The sequence below is a fragment of the Oryza sativa genome, chromosome 5 (assembly GCF_034140825.1).
Source record: "Oryza sativa Japonica Group chromosome 5, ASM3414082v1".
Taxonomy (NCBI): Eukaryota; Viridiplantae; Streptophyta; class Magnoliopsida; order Poales; family Poaceae; genus Oryza; species Oryza sativa.
The window spans coordinates 29,022,540-29,038,580 of NC_089039.1; the positions used below are offsets into that span (position 1 = coordinate 29,022,540).

The window sequence follows — 16,041 nt, forward strand, 5'->3', positions numbered from 1 at the left end:
GCTTAAAAATAGAAAACCAACACAAAACTAATGATCAAAAGCTAATGATGATTAAGTTCTTGAGCGAGTTTTCTGATTAACTAAGAGAACAAATCAATATGAGATTATGAGTAGCTAAAATATTACATGAGATAACACCGAGAGCCTGGATGTGGTTTTTTATTTGTGATCGGCTGAAACATACAGACGAAATACACTTGGATGTGGTTTTTTTATTTGTGATCTACCACAAAAGAAACTTGAGTTTGTATCAAGCATATCATTCTTGCTTATTTATTAGCCATTTAATTGAAGGTGTACTTGGTTGTTGCTGTTGCTATGCTTGAGTTGTACTTTGCTCTACATTCAACACATTACTGCCATTAAGTTAAAGAGTCCTTTTTCAAACCTGAACCCATTAATAGAGAGCTGGAGTTTGAAATCTGGAGGGTAGAAATGGGTGGCCACATGACCTATCCTTCTCTCCTTTACCTTCCAGAGGTAAAGAGACATCACAAGAGTTTGGTTCCATGAAATTGTGAGGTCCATGGTGCAAGTGAGAAGAGGCAGATAAGGATGTAATGAATGCCCTCCAAGAAAATTGCAAGACAGGAAATGGGAGATAATGAGAAGATTTTGTGGTTTCTTTTGGTGCCCTTGTTTTGGGAGTTTATCAGTTTCTCAATATAAAGAATTTTGCCGGACCAGATGAAACAAGGCACATGATGCAACCAGATAGTACTATTTGACTAAGCAATAGAGCACGACGCATGTCTTAAATCTGTGTACAAATTTTATTGAAGCATTCTCGTGTACAACTGTTACTGCTTAATACCAACCGCCGTCACCAACCAGCAGCTACTTTTACGAAAAGAGTACATTGCTATGAACAGTAGAGTTAACTCGTACAGCAACAAATAAGCCAGGCAAAATTTACCACAGGACACGCAAAAAACGTGTAATTGGCTGAGAGACCGTAACAACGTGACATGGCTCATGGACACTAAAAAAATATGTAATTGGCCATAGGACACCGGTCGCATTATTTTATTATTTCCGAGTAAAAAAGTGAGATATTTATCTAAATGTCCGGATTGCCCTTTCTCTTTCCTTCTTTAAATACCGGTGGGTTCCACATGTCATGGACAGCATATGTTTAATCTAATTTTTAATAGGTTTTTAACCACCTGGGCCCACGAGTCATAGACTAATTTATTCGTAATTAGTAGGTTGATTACTATTTGCTAATCATAAGTGGGGTCCACATCTCTCTCCTATCCTCTTCTTCCTCACGCACGCGGCGGAGCGGAGGAACGACGCGACGGCCTGAGCCGAGACGGCTCGGCGCGCAGCGGAAAAAGCGGCGGCGCTCCGCCAGGGTCTCACCGCCGGCGATGGCGAGGCGCGACGGCCACCATACGCACGACGCGACGGACTGGTGCGTCGTGGCGGACAGGTGCGTGGCGGCGGTGGGCAGCTGCTGGTGCGGCTGCGGCGACGGTGGCGCGGACTTGGCCGAGCTCTGCGCCGTGGCGGCGGCGGCGGCGTTGCAGAGCGGCTGCAGCAGCGGGTGGTGGTGGCGAGCGGCTCCATCACCATTGTGATTTGTGCATTGCATTTGATCGATTTGTTGCCGTTGATTGGTTTCTTGTTGACGTGTGTGCAGGTTTGAGGTGGATCCATGGCGACGGGTCGGTGGAGAACAGGACCTGCAGAGCGGCGGCGGCGCCGTGAGGCTCAGCTTCGAGACGCACCACGGCGGCGGCGTGGCACCTTCGCCGGAGTTCGCGGCGTGCGCGGCGAGCTCCTGCAGCGCGGAAATCATGGTGTTGCTGCTCCTGCAGCGCGGCGAGCTCCTGGTGCACCATGACCGGCCGAGCCATCACCACCGCCGTTACTTCCCAACGCCGCAACCAGTCGAAGCCGCCGCCGCAGTTGAAGTTGGATGGGGATTTCAGGTACTGAGGCTGAGGGCATTTTCGTCCTTTTGAAATTTCTCTCTCCTCTTTTTCACTGAAAATAATAAAATATTGCCTCGGATGTCCTACAGCTAATTACACAAATTTTATAGTGCATTGGCAGTGTCGTGTTTTTTAGGTGTCTTCTAGCTAATTACATGATTTTTGGATGTCCGCAAATTTTGCCAATAAGCAATTAGCAATGTTCGTTGCAATGACGTACTACTAATGAACTTATTAGAACAAGTGACAAGGAACCGATCTAGTTGCAACATCGTACTGGTAACTTACAGCAAGCGACAATGAGGTTATCTACTTGTAAATTTTCAGTTGACCTGCCATGCAGCAAGCAAGTACTACATTTTGGGTATTTTTCTACACTTGTATCAGGGGCTAGGACAAGTAATTTGATGCAGCTAAATCATCTGTTATCCAGAATTCCCTGTTGTCCTCTCAACAAGCAGGATTTAGAACATATAGTGACTAATGTGCACATCAGATAGGAACTGACCTTAATTGTTTTCATATTGCCATTATGCGTGGAGCCGTGTAGCCATTGCTTCCTTTGATCTGGATGGATTTGTCACTTTGGCCACGTTTAGAGCCTGCCTACCTCTTGTGACAGCTTACTTGTTAAAGTCTGTTCCGCCAAAATCTGTCAAGGAAACCAATGTTATTGTGAAGAAGAAATAGTGGTACGCGCACATTAGAACCTTATCGTTTGCACTATATAGAATCAGTCGTTGTGAAAATTTAAATATTAAATTTTAATTTTTGAAGTTTTCTTATCTAAATTTATTTTTCAACATTGACATTTTAATCGCTAAAGGCACACGTATATAAAAAAGTTTTATCTATAAATTAATTTTATAATACATCGTACAAATGTACTCAACATATAATTAAAAGATGGTGGCATTACTATGACTGAAGAAACATGAGGAATTTGAAACCTCACGCCGACGGTTTTCTCTACACAACTCTCAGAAAATCTACATGAAATTTTATATAATAGAACAAAAAAAAGGCAGAGAGAAGAATCTGCTGCATACGAAATTTTATATGAGAAGAGAAAAAAGAGGCAGAGCAAAGAAGCTGCGGCCTGTTACTATGTCGTATTTACAACGATAATAGAAACAGCTAAACACAACTAAGGTAGATGGGATCATGGGAACAAACAGAACAGGAGATAACAATTGCTCGTGCTGAGATATTTCGTCCCGGGAAAGAAGCAATTGTTAGGAGTATTATTATCTTATTGCAGCGCTAACTTATTTTAGGTGCATGGCAAGTATGGAGTGATTGTGGTGTGCTGCAGCAAATGTTGAACTTTAGCCCATCATGTTGCTACTGATTGATCAGTCTTATCAGTTCTGATTGTTTTGTCTTTTCATATGCATTTCTGACAGGCGTTATTATGACTCAAGAAACACTATTCGAGAATCAACACTACTACCGTGGTGACCTGTGATTTTCTGGAGGGTTGTTCCCTGCCTTCTCTGCGAGGTTCCATTCCATAAGCTCAAGACAAACCTGCTGTCCGATAGGCAGACCTAAAAGTGTTATACGAATGTAAGGCAGTCCTAATTACTCCTACTCTACATCACCCGAAAGTATCTTAAGTAAATTTTCAAAAAGAATAGACGATCGATTGAAAGCAAAATGCAAATGCCACCCATGAACAACAAAACTGCACGTACTTGCTCTTAGTGCTAAGAAAAGCGAGTGTTTAGTTGTGAGAAGCGAATCAGTAATTACTTCAACTCATTCTTCCACCAATTCAAACAATATTGAAATTTCACGAAAGAATGTAGAGTAGATCAGTAGAGCCTTATGTTGCTCCGTTTTCTGGAGAAAAGCAACGAGAAAAATGTGTGGACAGATAAAGAGAGCTGCCCTACTATATTCAAATGATATATTGGAAGAATTTGTCGTGCGAACAAGCCGATAAGATCTACTCCATCGTGGTAATTACTAAAAAGTATCTGCTTATGCTAACCTCCAATCATGTGGCTCCAAGTCCCTAAGCAACGTGAAGCCTAATCAAATCTAGTGCTCAAACTTTTAAGCTTCAAATATTTTTAGCAGCTGCCCATTCATTCAATCCTTCCCAAGTTTAAACCAATTCCATCTAGCTTCCACTTGATAGCACTAGCCCAAGCATATCTAGCTAGTTAATCTTAATCTTCATGACGGTTCAAGCTTAATTGGATCAGCTATTTATAGAAGCAGAGTGGACCCGACTCAAGCAGAGTCAGTTGCGCAAGCAACTAACCACTCAACAAAGCAAGTTTAAACAACTAATCAACAATAGACTAATGCAAAGTACCAGTAGTACGTTGAGGTACTAACGATCTTGATTACAGTTCTTAATTAATCTCCCAGCCAATCGTGGACCACCGTGGACCATTTGCTTCCTAAGCTCCCACATTAAGGGCGTGCCCGGCATGAAGGCGCCATCGTACTACAGTTGCAGACCATGTGGATGAACCCTAGCCAAGACAGCCGCTTTGTTAATTCCTCCCCACCAGCCGAGTCCCACGTCATGTACAGCAAACATGGTGTTTAGGGTCCGGTTTGGCTGCCGATTGTCAGTGTTTTAAGTCAGGATGATCTAAATTTTCTGGCACAGGAGTTTGTGTGAGACCAATGTCAGAATGGAACGTGCCAGGCAGGTGGGGGAGATATGATCAAATTTGTGCTGCTTTCGACAGGTCAAGTCCTGGAAGCAGTGGTTTACAACGTACAAGGAACAGGGGGCAGAGAAGGCGCACTGCAGGAGGTTCGTGGCTTTCATAAGATTGTCACGTTGTACAGGTAATTGTCTGACTAACTGCTATAAGCGTTGCACCACGACGTCGTTCAGGTAGAGATCATGGCATCATTTGATAGTAGCTTAGTATTAGTTAATGCGTAATTGTTTACCGCGCTAAGTCAGCATAAGTTATGCACCTGGTAATTCATGGCGACCTTAGGTTCCAAATCCAGTACACAAAAAAAAAGGTATGGAAAAGGGAAAAAAAAGGCGTTTGACAGGGACGTGACAAAAGAAAACAGCCATCAGATAAAGGAATGGCAATAACTGGAAAAGGCACAGAGAAATGACCGTGAAAAAGCATTGCAATTTCGAATCTTTCAAGTTTAGCATATCAATCTAAAAAATTCTAACTCAATGAAATGTCAAAGCAACTGAGGGCATTGCATAAAATCGAAAGACAGCAGGTACCTGCACAATATAGGGAAAGGTCCTCATCTTGAGCATTTTGTGGTAGGATTAATGTCCTCAGCATTCTACTCAAAAATAGTGCACCGACATCGTTAGAGTCTTTGAGAGATTCTGCACATACTCAGTGGAAAAAAAAAGGAATTCAAGATTGATCTTATGTAGACGAAAAGAACTAAGATAAATAGGTCACTCACAGGTGCAAGAGAGATGAGAAGTTGTAATACACCCGGCAAGAAGTTGTAATACTTCTATCTTCTTGATAATCAACCATTGCCAAAGAAAACTTCTTACATGCACGTTAGTCAGCATCATACCATAAAGTCATGAGCACAACTAGCACCCAGAATAGCAGTCTACATGAAGCTTGTCCCTTGCATAAATTGGAATGCAGATAGTTATGTGCAGATAGCTAGATAAGCTTGCAAATCGAATAGAATGGCCCCAGCAAAAAAAAAAGAATAGAATGGATATTTCAAATGATAGTATCCCCCTTTTAACATGATAGTTTTCAAATATATTCATATGACCATTGGCCAAGCTACACATAAGCTTCACTAATTAAACAGCAAAAGTTATTCATCAAGAAGGTATTGACAGCAGCAAAGTTCAATTTAAGGATGGCTGTAATTACAAAGATGCTGTCTGCTTATATTGCAAATCTAACATAAACAAGGCATTTAGTGACTGTATTGCAATGAAGAGTTGCTTCAGATAAAATGGACAAGTCATACAAAGTTATGTAATGCAAAAACAAGCTGAAAATGGTATGCCAATTCGAAAAGCTGAAAAATGGTATGCTAGCATTTTGTTGAAGTGATGTGAGTATTAGCTGTGTTTATGCTTAAGAAATTGAGAATATGTTCTTGGAGAACTATTAATCACAACATTAAATAATCATTAATACAAGTTCAGTATTCTGCCGAGGGACAGGCGTGATTGCCTGCCAAAGTTCAGTTTCTTCTACATCAAGTTTTTAGGTGCCTCCTTATAGATGGTCAAACTATTTTAGATTATTTCAATATCAGACAAGAAATAAGCATTTCTGAGCGTACTGATGCTGCACTGTTTTAATTTCTAATGAAAATCATATAAGATAATGCATGAGCATTACCTTATATGCGATGCCACAGCATAAGAATGTTGGGCAATACAGAATGCCACCTAGTAGAACCAAGATTTACAATTCCGAGATGGACTACCATCCCAGGTTCTGGCGGTACAACGGTTTTCGCTATTCCGATCGATAACCGACAGATTTTGAACAAATTTCACGAACCAAAATTTGAGTTCAAATTCTCTGGTATGTCCCATTTTTGTCAAAAACCATTCGGCTTTGCTGAAATTCCGTAAGAAGCCATCTATATTTTGAACGAAAACTGAAAACCGACTGGGGTTTGGGATTCAATCAGGATCACATTGCCTCTCCATTCTAGTGACTGGGCTAAGTGCTAAGTGGGCTTATTTCATGGAATTTGGCCCAGCAAAGTCTTTTTTCCTTTTTTTCTAAATCAATTTTCCTTTCTTTCATACTGTACAGTTCAAGAAACGCACGAATACACCATTTTTTAAAATATATATATATATCGTAATAGGTTCTACGAATATTATACTATTTATAGGATTTTTTTTCGAATTTTTTCAATTTAAATTTTGAATTGGGATGAAACCCATCGAATTTTCAGACGGCAACTACTTCCAAGCCACGCTGGAACCTCGGTTTTTCATGGAATCCGAGCGATTTCCATCAGCTTTGTGAACCCTGAGTAGAACAAACATAGTTAGAACTGAGTGTTTCGTCTTCCTAAATTGACTGTAACCTAAGATATCTAAGCAGCAGGCCTCCATTGAGCAATGCCTAATTATCACCTATCCGGTACCTATTTAGTACTTGAAGACTTCTTCAACAATAGTTGTGTTGTTATTCCTGCATGAATCCAGGCTGAACACACACTACCTACACCAAACTAGCGAATTCCAAGTCAAGTTTCCTTCAGACACCAGATACAACAGTTCATCAGCACATAAATTCAATCAATCTACAGGTAAATCTACCTCATATTTCCTTAAGTTAATATGAGGGAAATTGAGGTGGAATTCTGGTGATCGTGTGAGGTAGCTCATCCAATAGGTATTCACCACCATCAAACGAGCAGTGCTAAGCATCCAGGCATCAAAGCAACCACTAGATCCGAGTAGCCGACAGACTGACAGATCAAACTAAACCTCACAAAATCGACGCGAAACTCACCAGTCACCAGTTAGGCCGGGTAGGAGAAGACGAATCCACGGAGTCGAGGTGGCTCCGGTTCCCCTTGATTTGAGCGCCGCAACCACCACCTCCCAGTAGAAAATGCCTTCGCGCGACGGCGAGGGCTTGTAACTAGGTATCGGTTGGTTCCCGCGGCGGCGGAGGCGGTGGCGGGGCGGTGAAAGCTCGCCATCGGGTGGGTACTGGGTGGGTCGGATACCGGAGAGGCCGGAATCCGAGAGGGGGAGGCGGGAGGGCTCAGCGGCGGTGCTTGGCCGGCTATCGAGTCGGCGGGGAAGCCGGCGAGACAGAGAGAGAGAGAGAGAGAGAGAGAGAGAGGAGGGAAACTGAGACGCGGTGGAATTTTTTGCCGCGCACGACCTCCTCACCCGACCGCCTTATGTCCTCGGCTACGGTTTGGGCTGGGTTAGCTTCGTAGGCCGTGGGCCGTACGACCTTGTCCTCATGGGCTCGATTTGTTCGGCCTACTTCATCGCGCGGTTGGGCCGGACACCGTATTCAGCAGCATACTTGCATTTGAGTAGAGTCCTATTTGATTTCTGCCAGCAATCCAGAATACGTACTACTGTACTTACAGGCAAAAAGAGGATAGAAATCGAGATTCATATGTGTACTAATTAATATATCCAGTTCAGGTAGATATATATATATATATGTTACAGACTTATACATGGTTCAGATAGATAGATATACTTTGTACTCATGCTATACACGTAGAAATAAGGTAAGAGTGATAGCTAGACATGCACATGGTTGAGAGATCGATCGATCGATATCGACCGCGTGATAATTAAACTGCTCCTTCTCCTAGTTATTAACATGCATATGCATCTGCAGATATCGCCATATGCATCCTTGCGTCTACGTGAACCACACCACGCATCGTCAATAGTCGTACACATCATCATGCTATCCGCGCGCGATTCTTCAATCAATACATCCACACACCTAGATCTTCAAATGCTTCAACCTGCAGCATATGCAAGCACGAAGAATATCAATTCACCATGACTAACTAATCTATCATCTGAAATCTAATCAAGTAGTCCATCCGTTTCATAATATAAGAGATTTGACTTTTGCTTGTACTGTTTGACCACTCGTTATATTTAAAAAATTTGTACAAATATAAAAAACGAAAAGTTATGTTTAAAGTACTTTAAATAATAAAGTAAGTCACAAATAAAATAAATAATAATTTTAATTTTTTTAATAAGACGAATAGTCAAACAGTTAAAAAAAGTCAAAATCCCTTATATTATGAGACGGAGGGAGCAGATGATTAATCATGTAATTACTATACCTTTCGGCCTGGTAGCCGGCGGCGGCGGGGCAGCGGTAGGCGGGGAAGGGGACCTTGCCGGACTCGATGTGCTTGATGTCCTCCTCCAGCATCTCGTAGTAGCGCTTGACGTCCTCCGCCGACTTGCCGCCGCCGACGGCGCGGGCGATGTTGTGCCACCGGTCGGGCGTCTCCTTGTCGTACACCGCCAGCGCCTGCTCGAACAGCTTGTTCTGCTTCTGCGGCCACTGCGCCCTTGCCTGCTGCGCCATTGATCACAAGTTAACTGAGAGCTAGCTAAGCTAAGCTTGCAGGCCGGCTGTGTTAGTGTGTGCTGAGATGAGATGAGGAGGAGTGTGAGAATGGGCGCTACTTATAGGCAGCTAGCTGGGTGTGGGCAGCAGCAAGAGAGAGAGGATTCCATGGTCGTGGGTGTGGCCGGGAGAATTGTGCTTTTCCGGAGAAGGGTCAAAACGATGGAGGTGAGTGATGAGGTAGAGAGATAGCATGCAGCTAGGCAGGAGGAACAAACATTTCTGTCCCCGGGAGGTGGGCGGAGGATCTCTGCTAGCTAAAGCTAGCTTATTAGCTCTCTTTCTATCTCTTAATTTGCTCCTGTCGCGTCGCGATTCAGCTTGTTTATCGCGCATATGTTCCATCGATCTCCATCTCTGTCCTATTATTCAAAGATCCAATCCAAGCTATAGCTATATCTGGACTCCACCTATGGATGTTTAGTTAGAACGCGTAATGAAGATTTGTTCGTATTCGCAGTCAGGGTTGGAAACTTCGAACCGAAATTTCGGGATTTCGGTGACCCCCGATACAAAGGGCTGTCCCGATAGAGTGAACCCTGTTCGCAGTTAGTTCATTTTTAGCGGGAATTATTAGCATTGTATTCGAGAAATAATTAAAGACGCGTGAAGGGATATGAAGTTCCCTCGAGGAAATGAAAATGCACTTCTCATACATAAATCATGTTCAGTTTACAAAGATGTTCAGACTTCCTGTTTAAATTACTGCATGGATGTTCGATTCTTTTTCTGACAGTTATCAAGGATGCTGCTGCATCTGAAGAAAATAATTTTCAGTTACCGCTTACATATTCAATTGTTTATCTCACAGTTATCGAGGACGCTGCTGCATCTGAAGAAAATATTAATGATCAAATGGTCGCGGTATGCATAAGCTAGCTAATCCGAAGAACAAACAAACAAACAATCAAAATATTACTTGTAGAAAGAGCTGTAATAAGTGCAATTATTTGGTTCAGAACATTCAGTCACTGTCTCCAAATAGCTAGTTGCAAAGATCGGATTCCATCACTGGAAAGAATGTGTGTGGTTGTAAGATCGATCGAGGAGCATATATATCTTGCTTTTCTGAGAGAGAATAATATCAAGCAATCTAGCTCCAACCTTTTAGTGCATGACTCTCTGTCCATGGTTTTAGTATCCCACTACTTCATTTTTATTTTATTTTTTTGAAACCAATGGAAAGAAAGATTCTTTATGTGATTCAGTGAAAGACATTTCTTCCGTGTGTGTGCCGCGGCTGATTCTAATTTGCCCTTCTTTTTGGCGATTCATGAGCGTTTAAAGGCAATCCCTGTTGCTTTCCCTATGCGTTAATCGGAATATGGCTTTAATAGACAGAACATGATTTATAAAAATGAATATAAAAGACAGATAATTTGGCTGTCTCTGGCACAAGAGGTACTAGTTAGTAATTAGGTTCCAATCTATATATACTTTATTCTGTATCTTTTCTTAATTATAAGGCATGATTTGACTTGGTGTGATTTTCTCTGAAAACGAACTTTGACCATTAATTTAGTTTATAGTTCATCCATTCCATAAAAAAAACTAAATCCCGTGTTTAGGATTTGTTTTTTTAAAGACTGAAGGAGATTTATTTTTCTATGGACGGATGGAGTAGGTTTCTACCATAAATTTATGGTAATAAGAAGCACTTTGAAAAACAAATGCATTGGTATATATGTACTTGTAATAATCAGCAATCAACACATACATGTACTGATGGACCAAGTATATATTTAGCAAAAGAACATGATCAAATGCATTTTTTGTTGCTATATATCCCCACTTGTTGTGGAAAGCCTTGATCCTTGGAGGTGGAGCCATGTGACTGATGATGTGATCGGTGCGATTCGATTCTCCTATTTTCTACTCCGATAGGAGATTCTTTTCTCGCAAGTTGATGTGTACATATATAATTCTTCATTAGTTCGTCCGTGAGGAGAAAATTATACAATAAAACGATGTGAATATATATATGAGCACCGAACAAAGCATTCTGAATGCACCGGCCGGGAGATTCTTGGATACAAATGTAGCTATATATACACAAATGCATGAAAGACATGAAATTAGACTATAAGGGAATACAATGCATGCAAAGTAGCTTAGCTAACATTGCAGACCAGCTAGTCTATCGATCATTAATTCGATTTTACTGGAGTTCTGATCCTTGTTAGACGCCCTTCTTCATTTTCTTGCCAGACTTATATATCTTCTTGCATGATATACTTGATTTACAGTACATATATATTTACTTGCATGCATATATATGCGTTTATATTGGTCATGAAGGCGCTGAGGCACGGCGTACGTGATCACTGTGTCATCTGTAGCGTTTTTTTTTCATGAACGCGGAAAAGAATTGCACGTCTAGTCATCTGTAGCGTGATCATCACTGATACTTCAGGTACCTAGATCTGCAGGGAACAGAGAGTACAATGCATGCATTTTAGTACACCGGTGTTAGTAGCTGCTTAAATTAGTTGCTCGTACAGTGTTTTATCGAGTAGTACTAGCGGTCATTCTGAAGATCTCGGTCGCGTCAATGTACTTGTTACTATCTATGATGTTGTTTTTCATTACATGTAATCTAAATAGTTACAAAAAATCAAAAAATATATTGATAACATGGATTAATACAAAATATATCACTTCACGAACATGCAATACTAAATTCAACTTCTACAATTACAACAGAAATAACAAATTAAACTGGAAATAGTTATCGCACATTCACAACTATATTTGTTATTTTTGTTACAACTTGTAGAAGTTAAATTTAAATTTGTATGTTTGTGGAGTGATATATTTCATTTTAATCTATGTTAAAAAATATATTTTTTGATAACTATTTAGGTGGCATGCACGAAACGAGAGATATCCGCTCGGGTGATAAAATCACTTTCCCACTATCTATGTATAAAACGGAACATTGTACAGCCATGCATATATACAACGTGTATGCATTTGTGATATGTATAAATATGAGCAAGTTGACGGATAAAGTCGGCGTGCATGATCATGCAAATATAGTGTGGCATGTGTCAAGCTTAACCTAACCCTGAGAGGCATGCATGCACTATACACTGTTCCAAACGGCTATCTATATCTATCTATCTGATCAATAATAAAGCTTATCACTACTGTCACACTATCACAAGTGCCCATCCCTCTTAAGCACATGCATGAGCCGCCCCATGGAAATACATGATTCAGGATTAGATCTCATGTGCTGTTGTGTTGGATATATATTGCTATATGCATCGTCGGTACGTGACACCAGCGACGCTAGTCGGCCACCGCCCACCGACGACACACATGCATGCACGCACGCACGCCCATCGATCGATCGATCGAGCAAGCGTACGTAGTAGAAGAACACTACCACATGTCGACATGCGCGCGTGTGTGCATTCATGCATGCGATCGACATGTACACTAGCTAGCACTACCTCTCCAAAGGTTAATCAGTACCGACTCTAAACTCTCTCTGTACTATCTTTGTCTTAAAACACACTATATATGTCGTTAACTTTTCCATAACATCGATCACATATTTTATTTAAAAATTTAGTATAAATATGTAAAAGTATCAATTAACATCATAATTTTTATTATAAAACTAGTCACAATAAAATAAATAATATTTATATAATTTTTTAATAAGATAAAATGTTAAATGTTATATATACATTAAAAAGTCAACAGTATTATTTACTCCCTCTGTTTCACAATGTAAGTCATTCTATCATTTTCCACATTTATATTGATATATATATATATATATTCATTAACATCAATATGAATGTGGAAAATGCTAGAACGACTTATATTGTGAAACGGAGGAAGTATTTCAGAATAGATTAAGTATTAAATTTATGGTTGGCATTACGAGTGCGCGGTACTGATGAGAGATGAAAGACGGTTAATAACCTGTTTCCGTCGTCGGCTCCGCGGGAGGAGGAGGAGGAGGAGTAGCGGGGGAAGGGGACGCGGCCGGACTCGATGCGGGAGACGTCCTCGACGAGGTGGTCGAAGTGGCGGCGGACCTCGTCGGCGGACTTGGCGCCGCCCATGTAGCGGGCGATGTTGTGCCACCGGTCCGGCGTCTCCTTGTCGTACACCGCCAGCGCGCACTCGAACTGCTTGTTCTGCCGCTGCGTCCACCCGCCGCCGCCGCCGCCGCGGGACGACGGCAACGACATCATCGCCTGCTGCTGCTTCGAGCCGGCCGCCGACGCCATTATAATAATGCTGCTAGCTAGCTGCCTACTGCAACTGGAGTAGATTGTGTAGATTAGGCTTGTTCAGTGGCAGATCAGCGAACAACTAACTCTGAAACGATTCAAGGAACAAGCGAGGTATATATATAGTGCGTGCACGAGCTAGCATGCACGCTGCACATACGTACGGCGGCCTCAAACAGAGATGCGATCCCATGCTATTTGTGCTATGCTGACAATAGCTACGTACGTACGTGCATTATATGCAGCCGATGGAGCTCCCCGTATGCATGGAGCCATCGAATCGTCATTTCGATGTTGCCACTAGATTTAGTGTCGGCAGTATATCAATTCGCAAGTGTCACACTGCCTGCTACATTTTGGAGTTCGATATGTCTGAGATGCATGCCTGCTTGCTTGGGAGGAGAGAGATGTCTCGATCTCTAAACATTTTTCAGAAGAAATTATGAGCATGTTCATGATTGAACATGAGATCTCAGAGTTAAAACTACACGTGCACATCTTGTTGTTACACTATCAAGTATATCTCGAGGATTCGACAATAATTATAGCCACTTAAAAGACTTTTATTTTACAATGACAATGTGAACGTGTGTTGTAGGCATTGAAGACTTTATTTCCCTAGTTTTAGTGTGGTCATTGCCCCTCAGGTGGTGACCTTTACTACAACCTTGCTGAGGTTTTGCACCGTAATCCCTTTCTTCTTAATAAACTCTAGACGGCGTCCTTCCGTTGATTCGGCGAATTTTCTTTCCTACTTAGTAAAGAAAACTAAATGTTAGCTCGGCCCACCAAAACCACATAGACCACAACTTTAGATTCTGAGCCTATACAATACAAAAGATTAGTCTACGGTTGATGGGCTGGGCTATATACTCTAACACTAAATCACTTCATCAGAACACAACTCTTCTTCATTGATTAGTCAAAGTGGCATGCCCATTGTTGTTAGCTGGTGAGTTGACTTGGTACAGCTCTAGTTGTTAATTTGCCGTTTGTTTGTCATGCACGATTCATACTCACTGAGTAGTAGCGGTGCATAGCTGAGCAATTACAAATTTTTCGCTGGTCTGAATTACTATTGCAATACTGTCACCAAAAAAATTACAAAAAAACCCTAGAACTATCATTCAAGTGATATTCTTGTAAAATTTAAAAAACCAATAATAAATTTGCAAATGCCCCAACAGATTGATCGCTAGCTCTCCCGACATGGATAGAGGGCCACCGACGGCGATATAGGTTGAGTAAGGCCAGCCCACTCACTGGAGTAGGTGAAAAGGTGAGCCTAGGCTTGGTGTTTGTATCCAAGGTTAATCGATTTATTACTATATATAGTAGGATGTTTGCTGCCACATAATACTAAAAAAACAAGCTATATGAAAAATATTCATTCCCAACATGAAAAAACATGTTGTAGTATTTGATGAAATATTTCTAGTATTGTAAATATTTTTTAGGGAAAAAAATCACATATTTCTTACACACACGCACACACGCAAAACACAAGTGTAGATTTGTATCTTGTACTCCAGCCATAAATACTTGTTGTTTGGCAACACTTGGTCAAATTTTTAAACTTTAATCATCAATAATTTCTCCAATAATAGTTTATAAAAACATAAAAATGATATACATAGATTTTCCTTAGAAACACTATCATATAATATCACAAATTTATTAGGTTTTATGAACTTATTTCAACACAAAATCGATGGTCAAAGTTTTAAAATTTTTATCAAATCTTTAAAATGTCTGTTTTTTTTATGGTTGAAGGGAGTACCCGTATTTCCGTATTGAAGATTAAACTTCTTTTCAGAATGAGAGAAATAAAGCCTATTTAACTTCAGTGCAATATATCGACATTATTCGACTGAAAAGATAATCTCGGAATCTCTCACACTTCATGTTCTCTGGAAAGCAAATGGCACTACAAGCTAATTAACTGAAAATTAATATGCACTCCAAACTCCAAAGCCCAAACAGAGTAGTAATGTTGTACTGCAGATAACACTGTGAAAGATACTGAACTATCTGAAGTCACTTGAGCAGAACATCGGTATTACAATGGCTCCCCTAGGGGTGTGGAAGTCTAAGATCCACCGGGAAAGGGATACCAATATGCTGCCATTTCAAATCAAATTATCACGCAACTTGTTTCTCCAGGGTGCCAGATTCTGACAGCCACAGTCAAAGAATATATGCCATGTATCCAAGCCCACAGGATTGCAGCCCTGATGATAGATAGATATATGCTAATTCTAACCGCGGTTAAACAGATTCTGAAGCTTGCTATCTGCAAATGGAATCGTTATCATTTTCTTTAACGGCAACAGCGACCGGCCTGCAGGTCAGGACATGGTCGGATCAATGGCGAAATGGCCATCGACGTATGCACATATTGCCTTGTTCTTCGATCCCCTGTCGGCCAGGAGCTACGTTGAAGAAAAAGTTGCAGGAATCCATTCCACTAGCTTAGCTATAGCTAGCTTCATGGAACTTTCAACAGCAGAGCTGGTCAAAGACTCCACAATTATTGCCAAGGATTCTGCATTCTTCTGCTGCTGCTACTGTTAACCTTGGCCCTTGCAATATTCAGAACCATCCGTTCGATTTTCTGAAGAATCCATGAATGGAAAAAAAAAAAGAAAAGAAGCAAGCGAGCTGAGCAAGAGCATCAGCTGATCATGAATTCGACCTCCACGAAAACGAAGAAGCTAGCTATATGTATGCACGCACAGTGGGGGCATATATCCATTCTGC

The 16,041-nt window shown here is 41.1% G+C and overlaps 3 protein-coding genes and 1 long non-coding RNA gene across 5 annotated transcripts; 1 reads left to right on the top strand and 3 right to left on the bottom strand.

Annotated features, from left to right (window-relative positions):
• The first annotated feature begins 1,270 nt into the window (after nt 1-1,270).
• On the top strand, nt 1,271-3,600 carry LOC4339714 (uncharacterized). Of its 2 annotated transcripts, XM_015784072.3 has the most exons (3): nt 1,271-1,435; nt 1,646-1,937; nt 3,347-3,600. In XM_015784072.3, exons 1-3 carry the CDS (start codon nt 1,374-1,376, stop codon nt 3,356-3,358), a joined length of 366 nt encoding a protein of 121 aa, XP_015639558.1. In that variant the 5' UTR covers nt 1,271-1,373; the 3' UTR covers nt 3,359-3,600. The 2 variants fall into 2 exon arrangements, with proteins under 2 accessions (XP_015639558.1, XP_025881066.1); XM_026025281.2 differs by lacking the exon at nt 3,347-3,600 and having other exon boundaries at nt 1,646-2,060.
• On the bottom strand, nt 2,158-7,783 carry LOC136356548 (uncharacterized). Its single transcript, XR_010741414.1, has 4 exons — nt 7,412-7,783; nt 5,358-5,533; nt 5,164-5,274; nt 2,158-2,592 (listed from the first exon to the last, which is right to left on the bottom strand). It is a non-coding gene; the product is annotated as an uncharacterized lncRNA (long non-coding RNA).
• A 258-nt stretch (nt 7,784-8,041) lies between these two features.
• Nucleotides 8,042-9,336, bottom strand: LOC4339715 (protein RADIALIS-like 3). Its single transcript, XM_015783329.3, has 2 exons — nt 8,736-9,336; nt 8,042-8,402 (listed from the first exon to the last, which is right to left on the bottom strand). The coding sequence occupies exons 1-2, from the start codon at nt 8,984-8,986 to the stop codon at nt 8,381-8,383; spliced, it is 273 nt and encodes a 90-aa protein (XP_015638815.1). The 5' UTR covers nt 8,987-9,336; the 3' UTR covers nt 8,042-8,380.
• A 1,647-nt stretch (nt 9,337-10,983) lies between these two features.
• LOC107277648 (protein RADIALIS-like 3) lies at nt 10,984-13,469 on the bottom strand. The gene is made up of 2 exons (XM_015783542.3): nt 12,968-13,469; nt 10,984-11,451 (listed from the first exon to the last, which is right to left on the bottom strand). Exons 1-2 carry the CDS (start codon nt 13,276-13,278, stop codon nt 11,427-11,429), a joined length of 336 nt encoding a protein of 111 aa, XP_015639028.1. The 5' UTR covers nt 13,279-13,469; the 3' UTR covers nt 10,984-11,426.
• Nucleotides 13,470-16,041: the final 2,572 nt, after the last annotated feature.

Coding starts and splice junctions, on each gene's coding strand:
- LOC4339714 (XM_026025281.2), top strand. CDS start 1,374: ATGGCGAGGCGCGACGGCCACCATACGCACGACGCGACGGACTGGTGC. Junction 1,436..1,645: donor TGGTGCGTCGTGGCGGACAG/GTGCGTGGCGGC, acceptor ACGTGTGTGCAG/GTTTGAGGTGGATCCATGGC.
- LOC4339715 (XM_015783329.3), bottom strand. CDS start 8,986: ATGGCGCAGCAGGCAAGGGCGCAGTGGCCGCAGAAGCAGAACAAGCTG. Junction 8,403..8,735: donor GCCGGCTACCAGGCCGAAAG/GTATAGTAATTA, acceptor CATATGCTGCAG/GTTGAAGCATTTGAAGATCT.
- LOC107277648 (XM_015783542.3), bottom strand. CDS start 13,278: ATGGCGTCGGCGGCCGGCTCGAAGCAGCAGCAGGCGATGATGTCGTTG. Junction 11,452..12,967: donor GGAGCCGACGACGGAAACAG/GTTATTAACCGT, acceptor TGTTCCCTGCAG/ATCTAGGTACCTGAAGTATC.